Genomic DNA, 24,136 nt, shown 5'->3' on the forward strand with positions numbered 1-24,136 from the left:
TACATTTTGAGATCAATTTAAATATATTCTCTTGATTTGTGTGTTTTTCCTCTTTTGTTTAAATTTTTACATATTAGTAAAAAGGTAATATCCACGTATGCATAATATCCATCTATGTTTTAATCTTTCCATGCCAGATTAATATTATGGACAGATATAATACACCATAGATCCACCAACATCATCTACTTAAAGTATATCTATGAAGAAAACAGTAACAGAATAATTAACTTTTCTGGCAAGTCTTAGAGCCAAGCCTATTGATGCTGCAATTAACCTCGTCTATAAGGTAAGTTGTAACATTTCACTTCAGTCACTTTCAGTGCAATTTTCCGGAAAGCGGTTAAACATAAAAACACAGTTCTTAATAGTTCACAGTTCTTAAAGTGTTAAGTTGTGGCAGAGATGTCTAAGTTTGTGTTATTACAGTATGATCAATGTAACTCAAATATTTTTAAAGCTATTGAGCCAAATCCAACAAGTGTTAAGTTGTGCCCCGCTCTCCCCTACAAACACAGAAAACCCACTCAATTACAGTAACTTGAGTAAATATAGTTACACTTCGTAACTATGAACTTCACTTCAAGAAGGATAATTACTGTAATATTTTTGTCCCAATGCGTTCTATGTCGAGTAAAAAATGAAAATGAGAAATAATTTACATTATTTGAGGATTTTAAACCTTGTGACCTCTCCGTTCTGTTCCTTACACTCTGTTCCATTAATGTTCCCTATAGCTGCGCATGCGCGGAGCGGTAACCGGAAGCCGCTACTCTCCTGTGCTGTGTGCTGGCGGTCTCTAGCTGCTGCTGCCGTCTCTCCCAATCATTGCTCCTTCAATGACTCGCACAGACTCGAACTACTTCAGTAACCTCTTCCTAGAACGGCGGCACACACAGATCTTCATGCAGTTAATGTGATTAACCAGGAAACAGGATCTCCTTCCTGACTCACAAAAGTTGAAGTCTGCACATTAACGGTAGGTGCTGCTAACAACTGTGAAGCTACTTTGATTTAAACCTGTGAAACTGAGACCAGCTCTCATTATGTCTTTGACTGACTCTCTCCAAATGGGATTGCCTGCTAAGCCGAACTGGAAGCTTCTCGCTACTGCCAGATTAGCTTTAGTAAAATGTACCCAAAGATACACCCTGTGTGCTGGTGTTAGCATGTTAGCTCTGAAACTGTGAGTCCGAGTTAGCAGTTACTTAAACCCTCATACTGTACCATGAAGTGACTGGCAGAACTGCAGCTTAAAGGGCAGGGTCAGTTATCAAATATATCTTAATTATTAGGGAGTAAAAGGCAAACTAATGACTTATCTGGAAGAGGTGTGGACATACAGTTTAATGTACCAACTGGGGTGGGACAATATTGTTTTTAAAACGTGTTCAAATAAGAGGGTTGGACGTTGTGGTTTGTTTTGATAGTCTGAGTTGAGTTTATTTCGAGAAATAGAAACCAGACCAGATGCTTGGTAAACATGCTTATTGACAGCAAAATTGCATTTTTAATATGTTTCTGATAATTTTATAAAATTGTTTGATAAATGTGTCAATGATATTAATAGTGCAGCAACAGAAGTATACGTCCTAGTCACCCACAATTGGAAAATTTTTGATTTGAAGTATTAAAAGATCACAGGAAAAATCTTGCACACAACCCAAATTTCACAAATGCATTGGAAACATTTGGAATATTGGATTGAACAAATGTGGAACCAGTTTCACCAACTTTTCCAACTGTTATCAACATACAGGTGCATCTAAAAAAATAGAATATCATGAAGAAGTTCATTTTTTCCTGTGACTTAATTCAAAAAGTGAAACTTGCATCTAGATTGATTAATCTCATATAAAGTGAAATATGTCAAGACTTTTTGGGGTTTTAATCTTAATGATTACAGCTTACAGCTCAAAATAACCAAAATCCACTATCTCATAGTATTACAGTATCACAAAACATTAGTAAAAAAGGCTTTTTAATACAGAAATGTTGACCTTATAGATAATTATGCTCATTTATGCATTCAGTAATTGATTGGTTGGAGCTCCTTTTGCACAAACTCATTTTGCATCTATGTGACATGGCATGGAGCCAATCAGTCCATGGCACTGCTGGGGTGTTATGAAGCCTGGGTTGCTGATAGCAGCCTTCAGTTCATCTGCATAGTTGAGTCTGGTGTCTTTCATCTTCCTTTTGACATTTCCCCAGAGATTCTCTATGGGGTTTGGGTCAGGCCAGTTGAATGGCCAATCAAACACAGCAATACCATGGTCAGTAAACCAGTTTCTGGTAGTTTTGGCTTCACTGTGGTCATGTGCCAAGTCCTGCTGGAAAAGGAAATCAGTAAAAACTTCTCAGCAGTTGGAAGAATGAAGTGGTCTTAAATCTCCTGGTAGATGGCTGACAGCGTTGACTCTGGATGTGATAAAGAACAGTGGACCAACAGCAGCAGATGACATGGCACCCCAAACCATCTCTGATCGCGGAAACTGAAAACACTGGACGTCAAGCACCTTGGATTCTGTGCCTCTCTGATCTTCCTAGTTCCTACAGTCTCTGAGACCTGATTTCCAATCACAGTCCAAATCTACTTTCATCTGAAAACAGGACTTTGGACCACCAGGCAAGGGTCCTGTTCTTTTCTCCTTAGCCCGGGTGAGACACTTATAACATTTTCTGTGGTCCAGGATTGGCTCGACACTAGCAATACGGTATTTGTTCTGGATTCATCTGTGTGGTGGCTCTTGATGCACTGACTCCAGCCTCAGTCTGCTCCTCGTGAAGCTCCCAGAAGTGCTTGAATCTGCTGTTTGACAATCCTCTGAAGGCTGAGCTCATCACTGTTGCTTGTGCACATTTTCTTACCACGCTTTTCCCCTCCAGTCAACTTTCTATGAATATGCTTTGATATAGCCTCTGAGAACAGCCTCCCCTTTCAGCAGTGACATTCTGTGGCTTACCCTCCTTGTGGAGGATGAAAATGATTGCCCTATGGACATTTGTCAGCAGTCTTCCCCATGATTGTGGTTGTGTGTACTGAACAGGAGAGATTGTCATGAGCTGTGAGCCGTATTAATCGAGATTAAAACAAAAAAAGTCCTGAAATAGTTACCGTTTTATGAGATGAATCTAGAATATATGGAAGATTAACTTTCTGAAGTATATCACAGGGGATAATTAAGTCTATATGCTAGTGTAATTTTTTGGATGCACCTGCATTGGTGTCAGCTAAACTGAGTTTTGAAATATTCATCTGCTGGATACTGTCACAAATCCAATATCCTGGAGTAATGGAGTTTTTCTCCATTTCGAAACATGATGTGGAAAATGATGTGAAAACAACCTCAGTGTATGAAAATGTTGCCTTAAACAATCATGTTTAAGAGTTTGCATCAATATTTTATGATTGATAATAGAAAATTCTAAGGTTCTTTTTTTGTTGCAATGATATTAAACAGGTTTTATTAGACTTTATTTTTTCTAGAAAAAGACTATCAAGATACCATGGATCACCATTCAGCCAAAAAAAAATCAGGCTTCAATATTTTGGGTATATTGCCCAGCCCTACTCTAAACATTTGGTATTACTTTCTATTTACTGTAACAACTTGTCACTATACCAGGTTTTATACTTGGTTATGATTCTAGTAAATAAAAAGTGATATTGATAACTTGGTTAGTGCCAAAGTGAATCATAAAGACTCAGTATCAGGTTATTTTTTATGCTTGATTACCAAAGATCGCAAGCAAACTCCTTCACACTGTATGAATTACACAAAACAATTACAACAATCCATCTGTGCAATTGAGATCATGGTGTCTCTTTCTCTGTTAGTTTTTGGTTAAAACTATGACTGAAGACCTGTGGTAAGTAATTGAGATGTTTTATTTTAAAATATGGCGTATTGGAAAGTATCCAGGTGTTGCAAATTATGACAGTCTTAACCTTAACTACAACCCCCAGCCTAAGAGCTTTTCACAAAGCCACCTGTCGGGGTGAAACTCAAACTGGGACTGCTACCATCAGAGGGACAAATTAGAAACTCTGTGTGCTTGGGTCTCAGTGTGCTCTATATTTATTTCTGTCTTTTAAATGCACTTTTTAACCCTACTGCATTTATCCCTGTTGATGATTTATTTTTAAGTATCTATTTCTGTCTCTTTAATGCACTGAAAGCAAGCTGATGAAAACCAGTATTTAGTTTCTTTCTGTGTATGCATAGAAAATACCCAGTGAAATGACAATAAAGTGAATCTTGAATCAACAACAGGAGAGTCCAGTTACACCATAATAAGAGTCTCTATCATGATACTGGCGTCATGATTCAATCTTATCACTTTTATAGACACTATATGCCGTGTAAAGTTGCAACATTTAGTAGATTAATCACCTCGGCTATGTTTAAAACAACATGTTTAAGAGATGTTTCATTTATTTAAAATGTCAGGAAGACTCCAATAAAAATGTATTTGTCTATCTAAGACAGTACTTGTCTTTTATTTTCAACTGCTTTTGTTGAAAATTCAGCTTAAGGTCTTGTTGTATTACAGCTTTGGAACTTTATGATGCTATTGATCAGTAAATTCTGTAGATTATCTTGAACTGAAACATGTTGTTGACTGTTTTTTTTTTTTTGATGTTGTATATTGTCATCATCTGCACATGTCAAAGAGACATCCACAAATAATTTCCTACTGCTACTTTCCTTTTATTTTATTTGTCCTTCTATTTGTTTAATTTTTTTCTTTTTTTTTTCTTTTTACATTTTATGGAATTCCATTTTTTACCTCTACACTAATTTTACCATTAAAGAGAATGTCCTGTTTGTGTTGGCAAATAAAAAGTTCATTAATTAAATAGGGGTGGGAGAAAAAAATAGATACAGCACATAGTATTGCGATATTTTGTCTGGTAATATATCGTATCGTCCCACCAAGTATTGCTTTTTTTCAGTGAATTGCTAATATGAACTGAAGCCTATGATAATGGAACAATAACATAAATTGTTTGGACAATTGTTTGTCCAGTGAGGTCAACAGAGGTGATGGTCATAAAGCAGTTAGTACAACAAACATGGCAGCACCAGGGGAAGGACATTAGGAATGCAATCAGGGCACGAATGAGATAGACATGACACATGAGGTTTGCAAGAAGTGCTACATGAAAATAAAATACTGCAGAAATATGACAAACATGAGGGCGACACTAATGCTAAATCATCTAATATCTATTGCAGTATATGCTAATCGTGAGCCAAGTATCGTGATATTATCGTATAATGGGGCCACTAGTGATTCCCACCCCTAAAATAGAAATAACCTTAAATTTAGTTGATTTATTGAATTTATTGAAGGGCTGCAGTTGGCCCATGAGTCACAGTTTAGATAACCCTAATATAAAAGAAATGCCGTTGAGCTTGGCTGCGTGCCGAGTGACACGTTTGAGCTCGACTCTAGCCGCCCAGCCCCTCTCCAGCACTAGGCTGTGGCACATCAGGCCCCATGATGAATCCTTAGCGCCTGAGAAGCCTAAAACTTTCGCACATGGCTGTACTTTAAGAGCGCTTCAAGGCTCCACAGCCAAAGGACGCCAGTCCCCTCCCAGCTGCGTCAGCTGGGAAAATACCTGGAGAGATGAGGCGTGGGCTTAGCACAGATCATTACAATGGCTTTCAGGAGGCCAGAGGAGTACAGGTCCAAGTTTGGTGAAGTGCTGAACCAACATGTACTCCCATACTTGACCTTACCTGAGTTCTTAAAATGTTATAAAGTTTAAGGAATGAGGATGAACAAAAGTATTATTTTATGTTTATTTTTTCACTTTACAGTCAACTCAGAATGCAACACATATAAAAGTTGCAAATTTGATAACCTATAACCCTGTCTTATTTCACTTTAGTGTCTCACAACTGGTTGCTACGTTTTTTTTAAGTAAATGTTTCCGTGCAGGTCTTTGATATACCTCTGTGCACACGCAGTAACTACTGTATGCTTCTAGTTTGTCATAAGGAGTAATAGAGAGGGATTTTTCTTTTAGGAAACTCTACTTACTCTTCCTTGGAGCGGTTTTCAAATTTTTTTTCCAATAAGGAGGTAACAAATTTTAAATCTGCTTTTGTAATTAAGTATTTCTTTGTTTAAAAAAAGAAGAAAAAAAAAAGAAAACAGCGAATCCTATGATGTTGTGTTTTTGTTTTACATCTTTCCAACAAAGTAAAGTATTTGAAACAGGCTGTAATACAAGACTAGTAAAATAAATGAAAAGGTTTCTTTCTAATCATGCTCTCAAATAGGAATAACAAGCATAAATAAGCCTTCCACTTTCAATGCTAACAGTTGATTTCCTTTGTTGCAGGAGTGCGTGGGAGCATCATGTGGAGGAAGGCTTCCGTAGCGGCCCTGCTGGCGTTGGCCGTCGGCTATTTGTACCATGGCAGTCCCGAGCTGCCGGAGCAGATTCTGCAGTACATCAGCCTGCCAAACTTTCCGCAGTCTTCACAGGGCGGCCAGAGCAGACAGAGGAGCCTAGAGGAGGTGATCTCGGCCGCCTGGGAGACTCTGATCACTCTACCCAGCCGGCAGTGGAGCAAAGTGGCAGTAGGGTGAGTCAGACGGTCAAACCATGGCGCTGGAAGAAGTAGGTGCTGGGGTTTATATTTATTTCTGCTGTAGTTGCTCTCCTGTATGCTGTGGCATGTCCAGAGGCTGTTTTCAGATCTGTATGTGAGGAGGAATGTGTGATCATGAGCTCAGATGTCTGGGTCCAGGATGTTAGTGCTTCAGTGAGTTATATTACTGTCTATACTGATCATATGGCTGCAGGCTGCTTCAGTACAGCTAACATACCGGATCGTTTAGAGGTGGAGGGTGATGACTGGTGGGCCTGAAGCAAGGCTGTTTGAACAGAGGGAGACATGAAGGAGAGAAACTTGTTTGCTTCTAACATTACAGTGAAAAAAAAACATTTCTACCTCAAATATTTAAAGGTATTTAAGGTGTAAACATCAAAGTAAACCATAATACAGCACCTTTGACTCTCTGGGGGTTAAAAACGTGAGTCATCCTCCATTTAAAGCAGCAGTGGTAAGCATGCTGATAGAGTACCTATCTTAAACATCGAACAGCTAGAGCTCAGTATTTCTTCTCTGTGTTCAGGGTGAATGCCTGTGTGGACGTGGTGGTCTCAGGAGTGGGTCTCCTACAGGCCTTGGCGGTGGACCCTGGTGCTGGACAGGATCATGAAGTGTTGCACTCCAAAGAGGACTTAAAGGAAGCGTTCATCCATTACATGGAGCGAGGAGCAGCAGCTGAGCGCTTCTTTAGCGACAAGGAGGCGTTTCAGAGGATCGCACGTGCAGCAGCAGAGTATCCCGGTGCAAAGGTAGACCTCTCAGTTACATTCTTTCTCTAACGAAAACTTGTTTTGTAAAGTTAATTATTTAAATGGAGTTCTCTCTTTTGCCACCTTTCAGCTGTATGTCGGAGGAAACGCTGCTCTGATCGGTCAAAAGCTCGCCACCTATCCTGATCTGATGGTACAGTTGCCTTGCTATTCCTCCTTTGTTATCTCTCACACTCAACCTGAATCAATTTTATAAATCAATTATGGTCAATATAATTTGACTTTTTTGACAAAAATAACATAAAAAATGTTTTAATTTCAAGTGAAAATAGATTCGTACAAAGTAATGTCCATTAAACAAAAATATGTCATGTGAAATAAGTGACTGCATGAATATTCACCCGTTTAAAGTGGCTGACCTTATTCAACAGAGGTCCAGCCAACTGATGCTAGTAGTCTCACAGCTAATGAAATGGGGATCACCTGAGTGCAGTGAATGTGTCTCAAGTGTTTGTAGTTTAAAGACACCTGTGTCTGGAAGGTCCAGTCACTGGTAAATCAGTATTCATGGCTACGATTACACCGGGAAGACAACACTTTAAGCAACTTAGAGAAAAGGTTATTGAAAAGTGTAAGTCGGGGATGGGCACAAAACATTTTGAAGGCCTTGAACATCGACTATAGTTTGCCAAAAGGCATGTGGGAGACTCCATGTTGAAATGAAAATAAGTTCTTTTAACCGATAAGACCCACATGGTGCTTTTAGGCCTTCAGACAAGACTGAACATCATCACAAACACACAACCCCAAATGTGAAGTGTTATGGTGGCAGCATCATGGTGTTGGGATGCAGCTGACCCTGGTTGTAAAAGTAGAGGATTAAATGAATGTGGTAAATGTATGAGAATCCTGGAGGACTATTTTATTCAGTCTGCAAGAGGACTACAGCTTAGAAGAAGATTTATTTACTATTTATCACTGAAAATTGTTCCTGCAGGGCATTTTATTAGTGCATATCTGGCCCCTGCTCTAGGTGGTTTTGTTAAATCTAAATTTAGTTAGGTAATAATTACTTATGCTGTGTACACTAATAATTCCACAAATCCACATTTACATGATCGAACATATGATAAAGATGAACTGAGCGAACATTTTCTTTGATACACATTTTAGCAGGATGTATTTGTGTAAAAAGAAAACATATTTTCAAGATTGTTTAAAATTGAGTCCCTGGTTTATCTAAGAATCCTGAGGCCGAGTGCAACAACTGGACATAAATAAAGCAGGTTTTATCTCCCATATATGACTTGTCTACAGCTGGCCTCTTGACTCAGATTTACACTGAGTGCACCAAATGTAACATAAAACAGTCATAGCTGCTTCTGTCTTATCGTGTGCATTCACATGAACAATCATGGAGAGGTGAATGTTATCAAGTAACACACCTCCCTCCCTTCTACCAGGCTATTGACTGCAGGTTTTGATAATGCAGACCAAAAGATTGTTGTTAGAATTGTTGGCATAGTTGTTACAACACTAGGATTTCAATTTCAGTATGGTTCTAGTAAAATCTGAGCAGTATAGATACCTGTTTATATACCACAGCAACAAAAAATGATTCAAACAGGGCTTGTCTAGTAAAACAAAACCTTTATATCAGGTCACTTCAAAAGTAAAGATTTGTAATCCAGTCATATATAATTCCCTGTCATACATTTTATAAGTCTGTAGACTAGATGAGCTGCCATCATGTGTTAACTAGCCTTTATGACTACTGTTGTTAGTTTTCCATTCTTGTAATACACTGGATAAGTCAGACTTTTTAAACTTGTCCCTGCTCCATCCTAGGTGTGAAAATTACACCCAGGTGTAAGTTAAACAGAGCTGAAGTCCATCTGGTGCAGTATAACTTTAAACTGGTCTTAACTTCCAGCTTTAAGGTGTATGCAACGTGACACTCAGCTGTAAGACCAGCTGGTGCACTCGTCTCAAGAACTTTTAACTTTAACCTTTAAAAAACTTGAAAAGCACAATGCAGGTCCCAAATTCAGTATTGTAACTTTGATTTTTTGCAAAACCAGTAAAGTTACTGCCTGCTCTGAGAACCAAACTGCAAAGCTGTATTTGAGGACAAAAATATTCCACACCAGTTGATAAGGTTCTTTTTTTTCTATTTTTATGCCACAGGTTTTGTTATGCGGACCAGTTGGTCCTAAACTTCACGAGATGCTGGATGATCAGATCGTCGTTCCCCCAGAATCTCTCCAAGAGACAGATGAATATCACCTCATCCTGGAGTATAAAGCAGGTAAAGAGAAGAACAAGCTTCTCTTTTTTTATCCCTCTGTCCTGCTTCAGAATTATTCCTTCAGTTTTATCAGGATATCTGATAAATATCTGCTCTGCTTTTATATCTCTAGGGGAAAACTGGGGTTCAGTTAAGGCTCCTCAAGCCAACCGCTTCATCTTCTCTCACGATGTGTCTAATGGGGGGATGAGCTCGCTGGAGACATTTGTGGCGAGTTTGGAGGAGTTTGAACCTGACCTGGTTGTCCTGTCTGGGCTCCACATGATGGAGGGTCAGGGCAGAGAGCTGTGGGAGGAGCGGCTGAAGGAGGTCAGTGACCAACCGCTGCTTCTGTACAGTTACTACACCTGCTGTTTAAAAATTAAGTTAGGTATTTTTGAGGTGAGGTTGTATGAGGTTCTTTTCAGTAGTAGGTATATTTGCTGGTCAGAAGATCCTGGTCAGCATGGACCCTTTAAGGAGAGATCACAGTAAAAGGGAAGTCTGATTTGCTGGAAACATATTACACAATTTTCAGTTTTATAGTATTTGTCTCTTTCGAAGCCTTGCAGACCCAAAGCCTGATCAGTGTGCTATAATGGGAAGAACACATCTGCTTTGTGCTGAAGCGGTGCCAATGAAAGTGGGTTGTCCATACTTATATCCCACATTTCATGTCTCTCTCTTGCTGTTTTATCAAATTAAAGCTTAAAAGACCCCCAAAAATCTTTAAAAGTTCTTAAATGCTGAGAATCCATAGTAATGTAGCATGGCATTTTGAAAAGTCATCTTATAAAGGTTAAGTTAATGTTATTCTTGTTAGTAGGGTTCGAATCATAGGAGTGAGGCATAGTACAATAATGGAATATCCTAATTTATGCTTCAGTACATTCTTTCTCTGTAGGCTGTGTCGGCCATATCTGACATCCGTAGAGATATTCCCATCCACCTGGAGCTGGCGAGCATGACTGACAAAGACTACATGAACAGCATCATGCAGGAGGTACATAGCATGACAAACACGGTTCAGTTAACTCCATGAAGACTCTCTGAATAAAGAGTGTGCTCAAAAACCCCAAATCCTTGAGGAATTCTGTGTATTTAATTAAAGATTCTTCCTCTGTTTCCTGTTAGCAGGTTATGCCCATTGTCAGCTCCATCGGGCTGAATGAGCAGGAGCTGCTCTTTCTCTCTCAGGCCGGTGAGGGGCCTCATGCTGGCTTGACCACCTGGAAGGGTGTCCCAGACGTGGGTCGGGTCAGCGACATCCTCCTCTGGATCCTGGAGCAGCACGGCCGCAGCGACCCACTTTCTGAAGCCGACCTGACTCGTATTCACTTCCACACGCTGGCCTACCATATCCTGGCTACAGTGGACGGGCACTGGGGGAACCAGGCAGCTGCGGTGATGGCCGGAGCGCGAGTGGCGAGCAGTCAGGCGTGTGGGCTCCAGTCTGTGGACGTTAGCAAAGTGGAGCTGAAAGCACCGCTGGAGTTTTACAGTTCACACACTGAGCCGCGAGAGAAGCTGATGATAAACCCAGCGCAGCCGGTGACTGTGTGGCGCAGAGGAAACGTCACCTTCCACATGACACCGGTGCTGGTCTGCAAACAGCCTCTAAGGACAGTTGGGCTCGGGGACGCCATCTCGGCAGAGGGACTAGTTTACTCTGAGCAAAGGAGCCAGCAGCCGTTGTAAGGTTTTTTTGAATCTGACACTCCGTTTGTCTGGAAAAAAAGATGATGAGGTGCGCTGAAAAGACCCAGTTAAGTCTCATCTGCTGCTGTGGTTGTCAGATTTTGTTCAGACCTGCGTGTCTGAAACAGGTTTTGTGTCTTTCCTTCCTGAAGCTCCACTGAGTTTAAGAATGTGACTAATGGTAATAGTTTTAAAATCCTGCCTGATGAGTCCTCACGCCGGCTCAGCTCTCCTCTGGTCCCCCAGCAGGCAGAATCCGAGGCAGAGCGTCTCACACGTGGATCTGACCGAACTGTGAGGCGGATTGACTCTATGCACTGAGCGCAGCTCAAAGTCGCCTTCACAAACTCCAAAGAGTTTTGTTGGCTCCCCTTCTTTATTTCACTCGCATACCTTTAGTATGCTGTGCCTTGAGATGAAATATAGTCATAGTTAAACATTATATTCATACTTTAGAGCCAAACAAACTTAAAGTCAAACATCACATCAGTTACACCTCTGCCTCTATAGATTCACACTCATAACAACATCTGTGTTGTCTGGAAACTGATGACGTCTTACTATAGTATAGGAGCTAAGTGATTTACTTGATGTTCTTTGTTTCTGGTGCATTCATGTCAAATAGTCGCTAGATCACTTGAAACGTGTCTTAACGTGTAATAATGGTTCTATCTAGGTATACTTGACCTTTCTCTTTATTGTCCTGTAAGGACAAAACAATAGAGAGTAACAAAGTTTGTGTCTTCTCAGTTTATAACACTGACTGTATATTAATATGGACAACATGGCTCTGTCTCCCTGTGTTGAGTAAAGTGAGGCCAAAAAACTTACGATGGGCACTGATGTATTGAGCTGATCTGACATAATTTGGAGCCAAAACATGAGCTAATAGGAGCTGGTGGAATTGATGCCACAGACTTTCCTAATGGAGGAAATCCTTTTACTCACCATTAAATGTCAAAGATCCCTTTGTTCTTTCACGTTTATGGAAAGTTAAATAACTGTACTGTTCAATTTTATGACTTTTTTTCTCGCTTTTCTTCCTCTACTCTGCTAATCAAAGTAAGAGTGCTGCAAGCATCAACTTTATCTACAGAGCTATTGATCATTTACATAGAGCTCACCAGTGTCAGCCCTCTTTTTCAGCAGCTCTTGTTCCAGAAATACTTTTCTCTATTCAAACCCTCCATAAACATTTAACAGAATCCTTACATCAACATTTTTAATCATGCCAACCTGAGTACCTGAGTTCTCATGACTATGAAACATTCTATTCAGTGTTAAAACAGATAAAAAGGCAAAGGTATCTCGAGTTTATGTTGTTAATGGTAATGTTGATGGTCAATCTACCTTCCTTGGTTTTGACATTATGGCCAGTGATCGAATCTGCTATGGAGAAAATGAATGCAAATTTTGTCTCTTAACTACACTGTTGAGCTCTATAACTAATTAAAACTATTTAAATGAAAAATATTTAGAAAGTGAACTCTAGGACTTAAATCAACATGATATTAAATAACCATCCTGATTTGAGAATGAGATGGCTTTGTAAAATAATTTGACCTTCTAGTTTGACCTATGGCCCATCTGTTAACATGAAGGAGCTTATGTTCATGACATGTCGGTCAGCAGTGGGATCTTCACATCTTTTGGCTTGACCCACAGGCAGCTGTTGCTACGTCCACCTTAATATACAGTCTTTTTGTGTGTCTGAACACTCCCATGTTGAAGAAGATAAAGTCTGCAAGCTCTTCTCCTACTCAAACGTTCGTCTATATGAAATTTAACTTCTTGTTTGCTCCACCTTCTGAATTCCTGATAAAAACAGGATATTATGTTTATAAATGCAATGTTTATTTTTGAAGGGGATCCTCTTAATGCAGTAAAGCTAAGATTACAATCAGATGCTGTTTAACCTGAAAGGCTCTGCTGGTGTTTTAATCAAAAATGACATTTCTAAACAAGTTTAGGTCATTATCAGGGTTACTGTACTGTTCCTTTTGCTTTTTTTTATCATTTTGTTGCTGAATCAATTTTTTGTATCCCCTTGCTTGTTGCAGTTGCTAATATCATGATTGGCTTGAAAACTAGCCAAGTCAAACTCCTTGATTTATATTCTTACATTTTTTGGTAAATTATCCTTTTTTATGGGTTTTTGTCATATTTGTTGTTTCTCTTACCTTCTTTGGGAGCACCTGCATCATGTCAGATGTACAGTATGTAACTGTAAGAACAGTGTATTTGTATACCTCACATGGCCCCTGAAGGCATGCAATAATAATGAGTCTTAATGCAAACATACAACCGAAAGATGTATGGCATTTAGTCTAGCAGAATTATTTCTTTGCACTAGTAGGAAGTGGCAGGTGAGCCTGCAAAGGTGAATGTAACCTTAACTCCAAACCCCTTTTATGTTTTAGCAAGTACAATCTTCTCACCTTTCTCCATTTCATAGTTTTTGTCTGTGTCTTTAACATCTCTGTCGACAAGTTTCATTTACTTTTAGTTTGTCATTAAAATATCTATAAGAGATAGACTTGGCTTGACGTTGTATTCCTCACCTTAGGCTCCAAATTTGGTTGTGAGTCATTTCTTTGTACTTTCTCAGAGAATTTAATGACTGGACAAAAAAATACATGAAGCAGAAATTGTAGCTTTCCTCAATTAGGATTGTTAACATCAAGAATAAAGAGATTTATTCCACCTTTGATACCAAGGCAACAACAAAAGTTCAAACAAGGCAATTTCTTGTTTTCAACTAAAAAAAGCAATTGAACCCCTGGACACTGTCTAAACTGCACAAAAACAATGGCAATTTTGCAGTTTTATTGAAAGTGTTTTACGCAATTTAGATTTAGATACATTTTTTTTTTTATCTTTAGTACTTTTCTGTACAGTCTTTAAAATAACATATATCACTTTGAAACACATGGTATTGAAAAGTATTGTAAGTTTTGTAGACCTTAGCTTGAAATTTTTAGTTATAATAGGCTTGAATTTGAAAAAAGTATCCCTGCCTTTTTTTTTTTTTTTGGTATAATTTAAGTCAAAGGGCTATATGGCAGCACAGGAGTTAGCACCGTTGCCTCACAGCAAGAAGGTACCTGGTTTGCTTCCCGGTCAGGGCCTTTCTGTGCGGAGTTTGCATGTTCTCCCCTTGCATACTTGGGTTCTCTCCAGGTACCCACGTCCCTCCCTCACCAAAGACATGCTCATTAGGTTAATTGGATCACTCTAAAATTGGTCGTAGGTGTGAATGTGAGTGTGCCTGGTTGTCTGTCTATATGTCAGCCCTGCAATTGACTGGCGACCAGTCCAGGGTGTACCCCACCTCTCGCCCAATGACAGCCGGGATAGGCTCCAGCCCCCTGAAACCCTGAACAGGATAAGCGGTATAGAAAATGGATGGATGGAATTTATAATAGATAAATTCCAAAAGAATCAAAGTGTGCTGAAAAAACAAACGATGCACAGGTATCACTTTTTCAGACCAAGTCCAAGTACAAATTCTTTTATTTGGGTACACACCAATATGGAGTACAAAGATGAATAATTGATCATACCTTAACAGTCCCCAAAAGTTTTTGAAAGATCATATTAATTTTTATCAGACATTCCATATCTCTCCTCATAAGGAAGATTAAAAAAATCAGCATTATTTTCCTGAAATGATGAGATATATAAGTCCAGATCCTCAGGAAATAACTGAAATTTACTTCTTATACAACAGAAGCCAATTACTGCCACTTAAAAAAGAAAAAATAAATAATAATAGTATCTTTATTTGTCTAGCACTTTTAAAAACATGGGTTTACAAAGTGCTTAAAGACAGGTAAGTATTCAAAGACAAAATTATTAAATAGTATAGTAAATAGAATATTTTTAAAGGTATTTTTTTTAAGTGCTGTTTATCAGAGCAAGCATGTTCAACATAGTTTTTCGCCCTCCAGATTTGATGGTCTACTGGCATGGATCTCCGTTTTCAAATCACCCCACTGATTTTTAATAGGATTTAAGACAGGGCCTTGTTCAGGGCAGTCAATTATGTTTACTTTGGTCTTCTATAGGTTTTTTTTTTCCTCCACCAGTACACAATCTTGACCATCTAAACCTACAAAAACTTTAGGTTTTGAGAAAAAAAAAGTATCTCAGAGGGAGAGATGCCTCTTTAATTTCGGGTGATACTTTGATGCATATCTATTTCCTATAAAAAAAGAAGATCACCTTTTTATTATGTTTGGATTAAATTTGTCCGGCTCTGCCTTTAGTTGGATAAGAGGTTCAATGAAATGCAGAAATGGGAAATAACTGTATGTCCTTCGATCTGGCTGGCTCTCAGACAAACCGCTGTTACGCGTCTGCATCTGATTGGTTTACACTCACCACTACGTGAGCCAATCAGAGCGCCGTGCGTCCCTGCGCTGCTCTTCTGAAGGCCCGCCCCTCGTGCCGTGGAGGCAGCACAGCCTGGAGCTCGGAGCGGCCGCTGCTGCAGTCTCCACCCCGGATACCGCACTCATTCTCCACGTATATAAAGGTAACTAGACTGTCAGGCCGGCCCAGGGCTGCTCACTTTTCTCGTTGATGGTAAGGCTGTGTGAGAGAAGAATGAAGGTACTCGTCGCCGTCACAGTCATTGTGGGGTCGTTGATTTTCCTCGCTTTCCCCAATGGATCCGCCGCTGACGAGAAGAAGAAAGGCCCCAAAGTGACTGCGAAGGTGGGTGGTAGCTCAATGGTTAGCCCGCTAAAGGACTGCACTGAAAAATCAGACCTCTTCCTTATTGCTAGCTGTAGCTGCAGCAAAGCCACGTCACAACCAAGTTAGCTCCTAAAGGTCCCCCCTCTGCTAAAATCCTGCATTTATAGGCTTTTTAGCTGGCTTAAGCTAGCAGACAGCTAGTGCTAAAACAGCAACGCTAGTTGGTTTCCGTGCAGAAATGAGGGCATTCGTAATCGTATTAACTGGGGCATTGGACTGAGTCAACCACCGATGTCAGACCAGGACAGTAGACTGAATAAAGTGGACATGTCCGAACTCAAGGCTAATCTCAGGGAAGCTAGGGAAGCTAACAAAGCTAGTCCCTCGGCCTAAACTAAAGCTGATATTTCTAAATGAAACTAATCTTGAATTAGGCCACAGTCTATCCAAGTCAGGGTACCGTTATGAATTTTCCATCCTTTAGCTAACATTTTGTCTGACCTTTAATTTGTGGTGTAGCTGTGACTGGATGCTTCATGATGTCCACGTCTACAGATACAAGAAAGCCTAAAACAGGACAGCAGCTGGCCAAAGAGGCCCTATGACTGAATAAACCTCATTATTATCATTTATATTCAATCAATTAGAGAGAGACGAACACTTCAAAACCATCTAAAACACGTGATTAAGAATTACCCAATCAATGAATGCTGTTCAAGTCAGTGACTGTGTAAGCTAAAAGTTCTCATAACGGTAAAAGAAGCCAAAAGTTTTCAATAACTTTTATTTATTTTATCATATTTGATTATTTCATGTTATTTTGGAGGGAGAAAGGACGAGAATAGAGTTTAACAGCATAACGTCTGGGCCTCTATGCTTCATTAAGTATGTTGTCAGCATGATAGTAGTATCAGCATATTTTAGCCTGAAAAGATCATTATTGCTATCAGCCATTATGAAAATTTCTTAATATTATAGCTGATACATTGACTGTAAATTCTGGCTTTTTTTTTTACAAATACGGTTGTGGATTTTAAGGCAGGACCCACAGACATGTGTCAGCTGATGTTGGTTTCTTTCTGTCTTTAAACTTTGGAGCGTCTTAAAAACTGAAGTTTTTGGTCTGAACTACATTAATGAATCTATTGATATCTGAATCAGTTAAAAGGTATGTGTAAATATCCACATGTCAGATATCTGCAATATCCAATATCGTGCATCCCTGTCCTTCAGAAACTAAATGAGGAATGAACATCACTATAAAACTTATTGAAAATGATATCAAGCTTGCCAACCTCCAAACAAAGGAAGACTGCAATTTAATTGTCATGTAGTAATAACTGTATTTAGAGTAATTAGTGCTGTACAAGTAATCTATTTGCAATGTCAGCCTGTGCAATTACCTTACCACATAAATGGCTGCAGTTATTTTTTGAGTAGTACTAATAAGTTTCACTAAAATGCAGGCAGAAAGGCCTTTAAGTTTACAAAAGTGCCACTACTGCGTTTTGTAGAAGTACCTTTATTTTCAAAAAAAGGAAGAACTTTTTTGGGTGGAAGATATTAGTGGACTAATTTTATAAAATTAGGATTACTTGCATGCCTTTTTTTTGCCCCTTTCAACACACTTTTGTTAAGCCCCTGCAACCTTTCAGCCACAGTGATGTAAAATAAGCTCCTTGGTGTCTCAATTTACTTAGGAAACAAACTCACTGACAGCTCAGTGAACATAAATAGCAATCTGAACCTTGTGTTATTATACATTCAACTTTTTACTGCCCCCTTATTTCATTTTCAATCCATAACAAGTCTTTTTTCAGTATTTAAGTTCATGCCATAATCTTCTATCTACCGATAAAAGCAGGCCTGTATCCAAACAGGCAGTCATTTACCCTTAGTTTAAGACAGCAGAAAAATCTCAAATGACCCAAAACAATTTTAAATGCAGAATTGTGGCATTTAAAAAAATGTGATAAAAATAGTGATAATAATGATTAACCACAGAAATCCTGAGATTGATCACAATTAAAAATGTTAATCTTTTGACAACCCTACATTTATGTATTGTATTGTAATCACAAATTGCAGTATTGTCCAGTATTATTGTAATTGCCAGTTATTACAAAATCTGGCTGCAGCAGTAATAATGGTAATAATAATAATGATAATAACACTGCTGGCATTGGGCCAAAACCTCGTATCTCAGTTTTTCATGAATTTATTCAATTTTTTCTTCATATATCAGTTCTGTTAGTCACCCTTTACACCCCCTTTGGTTATTACAATTCATTTTTACATTCTTAAACCAATAAAAAAAGTCAAAGATGCTGACTATCGCAGCTAAGTATTGAAATTCATTGACAAGTACAGCGTGTGTCATTCCCTGAAAAGTGGTTATTATGGAGACAGGATGTTTTGGGCCAACAGCAGTGATATTAATAATGATGATGATAATAATAATAATAATTTAAAAAGATTTATGATAATTATGATTAAAATCGATATGAAGGACAGTTGATCAAAACTTTGACCTTCTTTAATTGTTAATCTGATTACAAAAACATTAGCTTTGATTGCAGTTACTCCATGAATTCTGCTCAAAATGAGTGGAAGTTGATGTGCAATCATGTTTAAAGTCCGACAGTTTGCCTGTCGATGTGTTTACCAGCTATCACAAATATTTACACAACAGCTGTGTATCAGTATTAGTCATGGCAGAGGAGATACCTGCACACTAAGTCAACTGAGCTGAAAATCCATAAGAAGTTCCCAGGCTGAGATAAACACGAAACTAGTCTTTATCAACGCAGTGGTTGCTCATAGGTTCTAAGCAAAGAGTAAAAACGGCACCAAATGTTCCAGTCCATGAGAAAATCATCTGTGCATTATTCCTCTTTTTGCACTGGTGAGTGACCATTGTTTGGCCACCCATGCCCTTATAAAACAGACCAAGCTTTTTATTGGGGCTTTACGACAGACACCTTTATATTTTCACCTAATCACAGAAAGAAAGTTTATTTTAGAGATGGGAATATTGTGATGACAGAACTCTGATTGTGTTGTAGGTATTCTTTGACATACGAATTGGAGGTGAAGATGTCGGGAGAGTCGTCATTGGCGTGTTTGGAAAGACTGTTCCCAAAACAGTCGACAACTTTGTGGCTCTGGCAACAGGAGAGGTGAGCACATCCTGGTTTATAAAGTTTACTTAAAGTGGTACAATTCAGTCTGCAGTCATTGAAATGTGAAAGCAAACAAAGGAACAAGAATGAGCAAAGATTAGAATGATCCCTTTGTCTTTTTGGTTATACCTGAATGGATCCATAAAACATCATTTCAAGGAAGCTGATGTCCTATTTCAGCTTTCATAATGCATTGTTTTTGTTCTGTTTGAAATAAACAGAAAGGATTCGGCTACAAAGGCAGCAAGTTCCACAGAGTCATCAAGGACTTCATGATCCAGGGTGGAGACTTCACCAGGGGAGATGGCACTGGAGGTAAGATCCCTCTGACTGGAATTTCTATCTGATTTGTTCCTGCAAGACCAAACCTGCCCCTTTACTGTCTGAATCAGTGCAGTTCTGAACATTAAATGACCTGAGGGTTTTTTCAAAGACAAAAATTCCAACTTTCTAGCACCCACACATTGACCTCCATCTCCTGAGAGATTTTATAATGACACAATAAACTGACTGTTCTCACTCAGAGTGGCTCTCAGTGCTGTTTAATATTCATGAATTAGAAAATGTTATCAGGATGACCTCCAGCATGAATCAACTCCTCTAACCAATATCAAAGGCTAGGGGAATAAAATAGCACCAAACATCAGTTAATAGCCTTTTGTACAAATAAAATATTTTCTCTTTACAAATAAAGGCAAGAGCATCTATGGAGACCGCTTCCCCGACGAGAACTTCAAGCTGAAGCACTATGGCCCTGGCTGGCTCAGCATGGCAAACGCCGGCAAAGACACAAACGGCTCTCAGTTCTTCATCACCACCGCTGTTACCTCATGGCTGGACGGCAGGCACGTCGTCTTTGGGAAAGTTTTGGAGGGCATGGTGAGTGTCGGATCACAGAGGGTCCTCACTGATTAGGTGTTACAGTCTTATCAACATCTCAGAAGGACAAAATGGCTGTAGTGAGCATAACTAGACCAACAAGTTTTATATCTAAGAAGTGCCTTTGCCTGATGCACAGACTATGTTTTTGTAGCTCTAGGTTGTCATGAGATACCCTCGATATCTTTGAAAATCAAAAATAGCCTGCAGTCTGAAATAGACTCTTGTCTCCTGCTCAGTGTTCTCAAGTGAACCATGAGCAGAGATGAAAGTAAATGACACGATAAAGTGAAACAGTCAGCTTTAATCAACATTACTCAGCCGCAACTCTTCTTAATGTACTTCAGTAGGATGAAAAAGATCGATTAGAAAGTATTGAAACGAATCAGTTATGTGGTCTAGAATGCAAGCAGAAAATCTGCACCATTGCTGTCCTCAACATTTTGAGATCTATGCCCTTTTTCAAAACTGCTTCCTCATCACTCCCTCTCCAGAACCCCATCTGACTTCAAGATTTTAGCTCCCCCAATTAAGGTGGAGGGTTTAAATTAGGGGTAGACCAGTTATCAGCCTGGCCAATTTTTGGTGCTGATAATTTGGCATTTAGCCGACTATCCGTATCCTTGCTCCTTTGACTCTACTTACACCGCATTCCAAATTATTAAGCAGATTGGATTTTAATGTCATAAACATTCATTTTTTTGCTTTTTAATTAAACTCATGGGTGGTATTGTGTCTCAGGGCTCTTTTGATCACTGAAATCAATCTCAGACACCTGTGATAATTAGTTTGCCAGGTGAACCCAATTAAAGGAAAACTACTTAAGAAGGATGTTTCACATTATTACACAGGCCACAGGTTTCAGCAATATGGGAAAGAAAAAAGATCTCTGCTGCTGAAAAGCATCAAATAGTGCAAAAGAAGAACCGTGCTTTCCCTAGCAAAATTATCTTCATGCATGACAATGCACTATCTCATACTGCAAAGAATACCTCTGTGTCATTGGCTGCTATGGGCATAAAAGGAGAGAAACCCATGGTGTGGCCCCCATCCACCCCTGACCTCAACCCTATTGAGAACCTTTGGAGCATCCTCAAGCTAAAGATCTATGAGGATGGGAGGCAGTTCACATCAAAACAGCAGCTCTGGGAGGATATTCTGACATCTTGCCAAGAAATTCAAGCAGAAACTTCAAAAACTCACAAGTTCAATGGATGCAATAATTTTGAAGGTGATTATAAAAGAAGGGGTCTTATGTTAACATGTAACTTGGCCTGTTAAGATTTTTTGATTGAAATAGCTTTTGATTCCAGTAAATATGACCTCCTAATGCTGCAAATTCAACAAATGACCAATCCACCAGAAACATGCGCAATGAATTCTGCAGGGATCACTGTACAACAGGAAACATCCAGACACACAAAAACACATCTAAATAATCTGCCCAAGGGCATGATGGAGAACTCAGCCTACATATTTCCCCAGATTTGAAATCACAACGGGTAGAGCTTAGATCAGTTGACTTTCTGCAGAGTTGAACTAACTGTGTAACAACACCAAAGACCATTTCATTCAGAACAGACGTAAAATTACACTTTGGGAGTTAAAAATAAACTCATATGTTATTAACGCATCAGTTTTTGCTGTTCTGGGATGTGATGTGGAATCATTCTCTCTTCATGTGCTACTGTGAAGTCAGCAGAGGTGGAAAAAGTACAAGAGGATTTTACTCATATAAAAGTACAGTTACTCTGGTTAAAACTTATTTAAGTAAAAGTACAGGTATGCAAAAACTACTCAGTTACAATCATTCATTACTTTCCACCCCTGCATATACTTTTCCTCCCCTCTGCACTCTGACGTTTTAGATGGCATTCAATGTGGTTGACCCTCCACAAGAGGGCGCAAACGGAATATTAGAGTGGCAGTTTGGGAAAGGCCATGAGGGTTGATTCAGTTGTGGATTTGTTTGGAAAAAAGCTGTAAGGAAAATGCAGAATCTTAAGCCCATTAGCATTTTTACAACTTACTTTTTCTTTTAAGGTTGGAGAAAATGTTGCAGAAAAACTAAGAAATAGATCCTGAATAATAAATTATAAAAAAGAAGTAAAACAAGTTGTAAAAATGTTAATTTAAAGAGTTGAATTTAACAGATGGGCAGCTTCTGTATGTATACAAAACCTACAGGGCAACAGATTTGCTGGTGTCTAAAAATTTAGAGAGAAATTTACATTAAACATCTTTATACTTAACAAAACAAACAAAAATCATACCTACAGTACTTTGTTTTCCTCTCTGTTGAGGACTTGTCCTGCTTCTGTAGTCAGAAGGAAGTATACATTTCTGTGTTTTTTACCATTTGTTTTGGTAATTTTTCTTTTCTTGTCAGCTTTATTGATCACTCAAAGGGTAAATTCAGTCATAGCAGCAGCCAACTGAAGGAAAATTAAGTATAGTAAGAAATATGGGAAAAACACTAAAGTAAAAGGGCAAAACTAGAGCTACCGCCTGGTGTTTACATACGTCATACAATTGGTGGACAGTCAGTACAGTGGTGGGTCAGGATGCAGGGCTGAGATGTTTTTTGTGCTAGTGCAATTGGTAAAATTAATATTTCTTTACAGGTTTAGATACATATTTTGTAATAAATTTTGCATTAATGAGTGGGTCAAGTGTATGAGGGTCAAAAGGATGTAGAAGAAAATGCTTGTATTTTGCTTACATGCTTAGAAAACTAAAAAAAAACCCAAAAATTTGGTTAATGACAAATGTAAAGCCACTTCAGAAAAGAAGATATAGCTCCTAGGTAAGCTACAGTTTATTAGAAAGTCATTGAATCTCAAAATATATATCAACAGTGGACTTGAATGGCTGTGTAAGATGTGTGTTCTTCTCAAATGTATTTACTGAAGCGTTGCCATACATTCCTTGTTCATGTGTTCCAGGATGTGGTGAGGAAGATTGAGAGCTCAGTGACAGATGCACGAGACAAACCCGTCAAAGACGTTGTCATCTACGACTGTGGCAAACAAGAGGTGGAAAAGCCGTTCGCAGTGGCCAAGGAGTAAGAGTGCTGCTGAAACAAAACAAGACTGGGGAGTGGGGTTGGGGGAGGGGATCGTGCAGGCCACCTTGATTTACCGCGAGCAGCCCCGTGTGGCCCTGGAGGAACGAGCTGTGGGTCATGTGGCGTCGATGACTGCCGTCTTAAAGCACCAGATGAGCATTAATGCCAAGCAATCATGACGACACTCTGGGTCCATTTACCAACAAGCATTCCAAGGTGCACTTACTGTCCGTTGTTTTTGTAAAAAAGGAAATCTTAAATAAAGGTTTCACATTTTCTTAAACTGTTGAGTGAATTTCTTTAAAAATAACATTGAGGATTTAACTCTGGGGCTTTATGTGCTACTTGTTTTTATTTGACCTGATACTTGGATAGACTGCATTTTACCACCGAACATCTGTTTCTCTATCTAGTCTATATTAACATGGACGTAGTCACCCAGTAGTTTCTAAAGGGGAGTTTTGAAGCTTAACCGGGTGGTTAAACCACAGAGCAAGATTAGGGGGTAAACTCAGTCTATTTAGCCTCAAGTCCAAGTTTCTGTGCCAATAGGAAGAGCTGCACAATTAATCTAATTATCATAGCATATTGTGCAATTACATCATCGCATAAGTCTGCAATTATTTTTTTATTAAGTACTTGGAAGGTTTATAGAAAGAACTTAAGTACCTTTTTATTTAAAAAACAAAAAGAAAAAACTTTTTTAAAATTATTTTTAAAGCAGTACTTCAGGTTTTGTATTCTTTTAATGCTTCATAATATTTTTGTGTTTTCAAAACTATCATTCTCTGCGTTTTCCTTAACAAGCAAGTAGACTCATTATACCATTTACATAATATATCTTGGGTTGCCAGGTCTGTGGTTTTTCCACGGAATTGGGCAACTTTTTACATACTGCTGCAGGTAGATGTTTTTTTTGTCCACCGGTGGAGCAGACCCATTTTTGATGTCTTGCGTTTGTGTATTTAGTATCC

General features: G+C 38.9%; 2 protein-coding genes across 3 annotated transcripts; both read left to right on the plus strand.

The window, feature by feature from the left end:
- The first annotated feature begins 773 nt into the window (after window positions 1-773).
- Window positions 774-13,814, plus strand: adpgk (ADP-dependent glucokinase). 2 transcript variants are annotated; one of them, XM_041796441.1, is made up of 8 exons: window positions 774-979; window positions 6,362-6,608; window positions 7,162-7,387; window positions 7,479-7,541; window positions 9,536-9,656; window positions 9,769-9,965; window positions 10,540-10,638; window positions 10,770-13,814. In XM_041796441.1, exons 2-8 carry the CDS (start codon window positions 6,379-6,381, stop codon window positions 11,331-11,333), a joined length of 1,500 nt encoding a protein of 499 aa, XP_041652375.1. In that variant the 5' UTR covers window positions 774-979; window positions 6,362-6,378; the 3' UTR covers window positions 11,334-13,814. The 2 variants fall into 2 exon arrangements, with proteins under 2 accessions (XP_041652375.1, XP_041652376.1); XM_041796442.1 differs by having other exon boundaries at window positions 10,773-13,814.
- Window positions 13,815-15,780: 1,966 nt separating this feature from the next.
- Window positions 15,781-23,445, plus strand: ppib (peptidylprolyl isomerase B (cyclophilin B)). The gene is made up of 5 exons (XM_041796257.1): window positions 15,781-16,052; window positions 19,100-19,213; window positions 19,438-19,531; window positions 19,911-20,095; window positions 23,041-23,445. The coding sequence occupies exons 1-5, from the start codon at window positions 15,918-15,920 to the stop codon at window positions 23,161-23,163; spliced, it is 651 nt and encodes a 216-aa protein (XP_041652191.1). The 5' UTR covers window positions 15,781-15,917; the 3' UTR covers window positions 23,164-23,445.
- The last annotated feature ends 691 nt before the right edge of the window (window positions 23,446-24,136 follow it).

This window comes from Cheilinus undulatus, linkage group 9, assembly GCF_018320785.1.
Source record: "Cheilinus undulatus linkage group 9, ASM1832078v1, whole genome shotgun sequence".
Classification (NCBI taxonomy): Eukaryota; Metazoa; Chordata; class Actinopteri; order Labriformes; family Labridae; genus Cheilinus; species Cheilinus undulatus.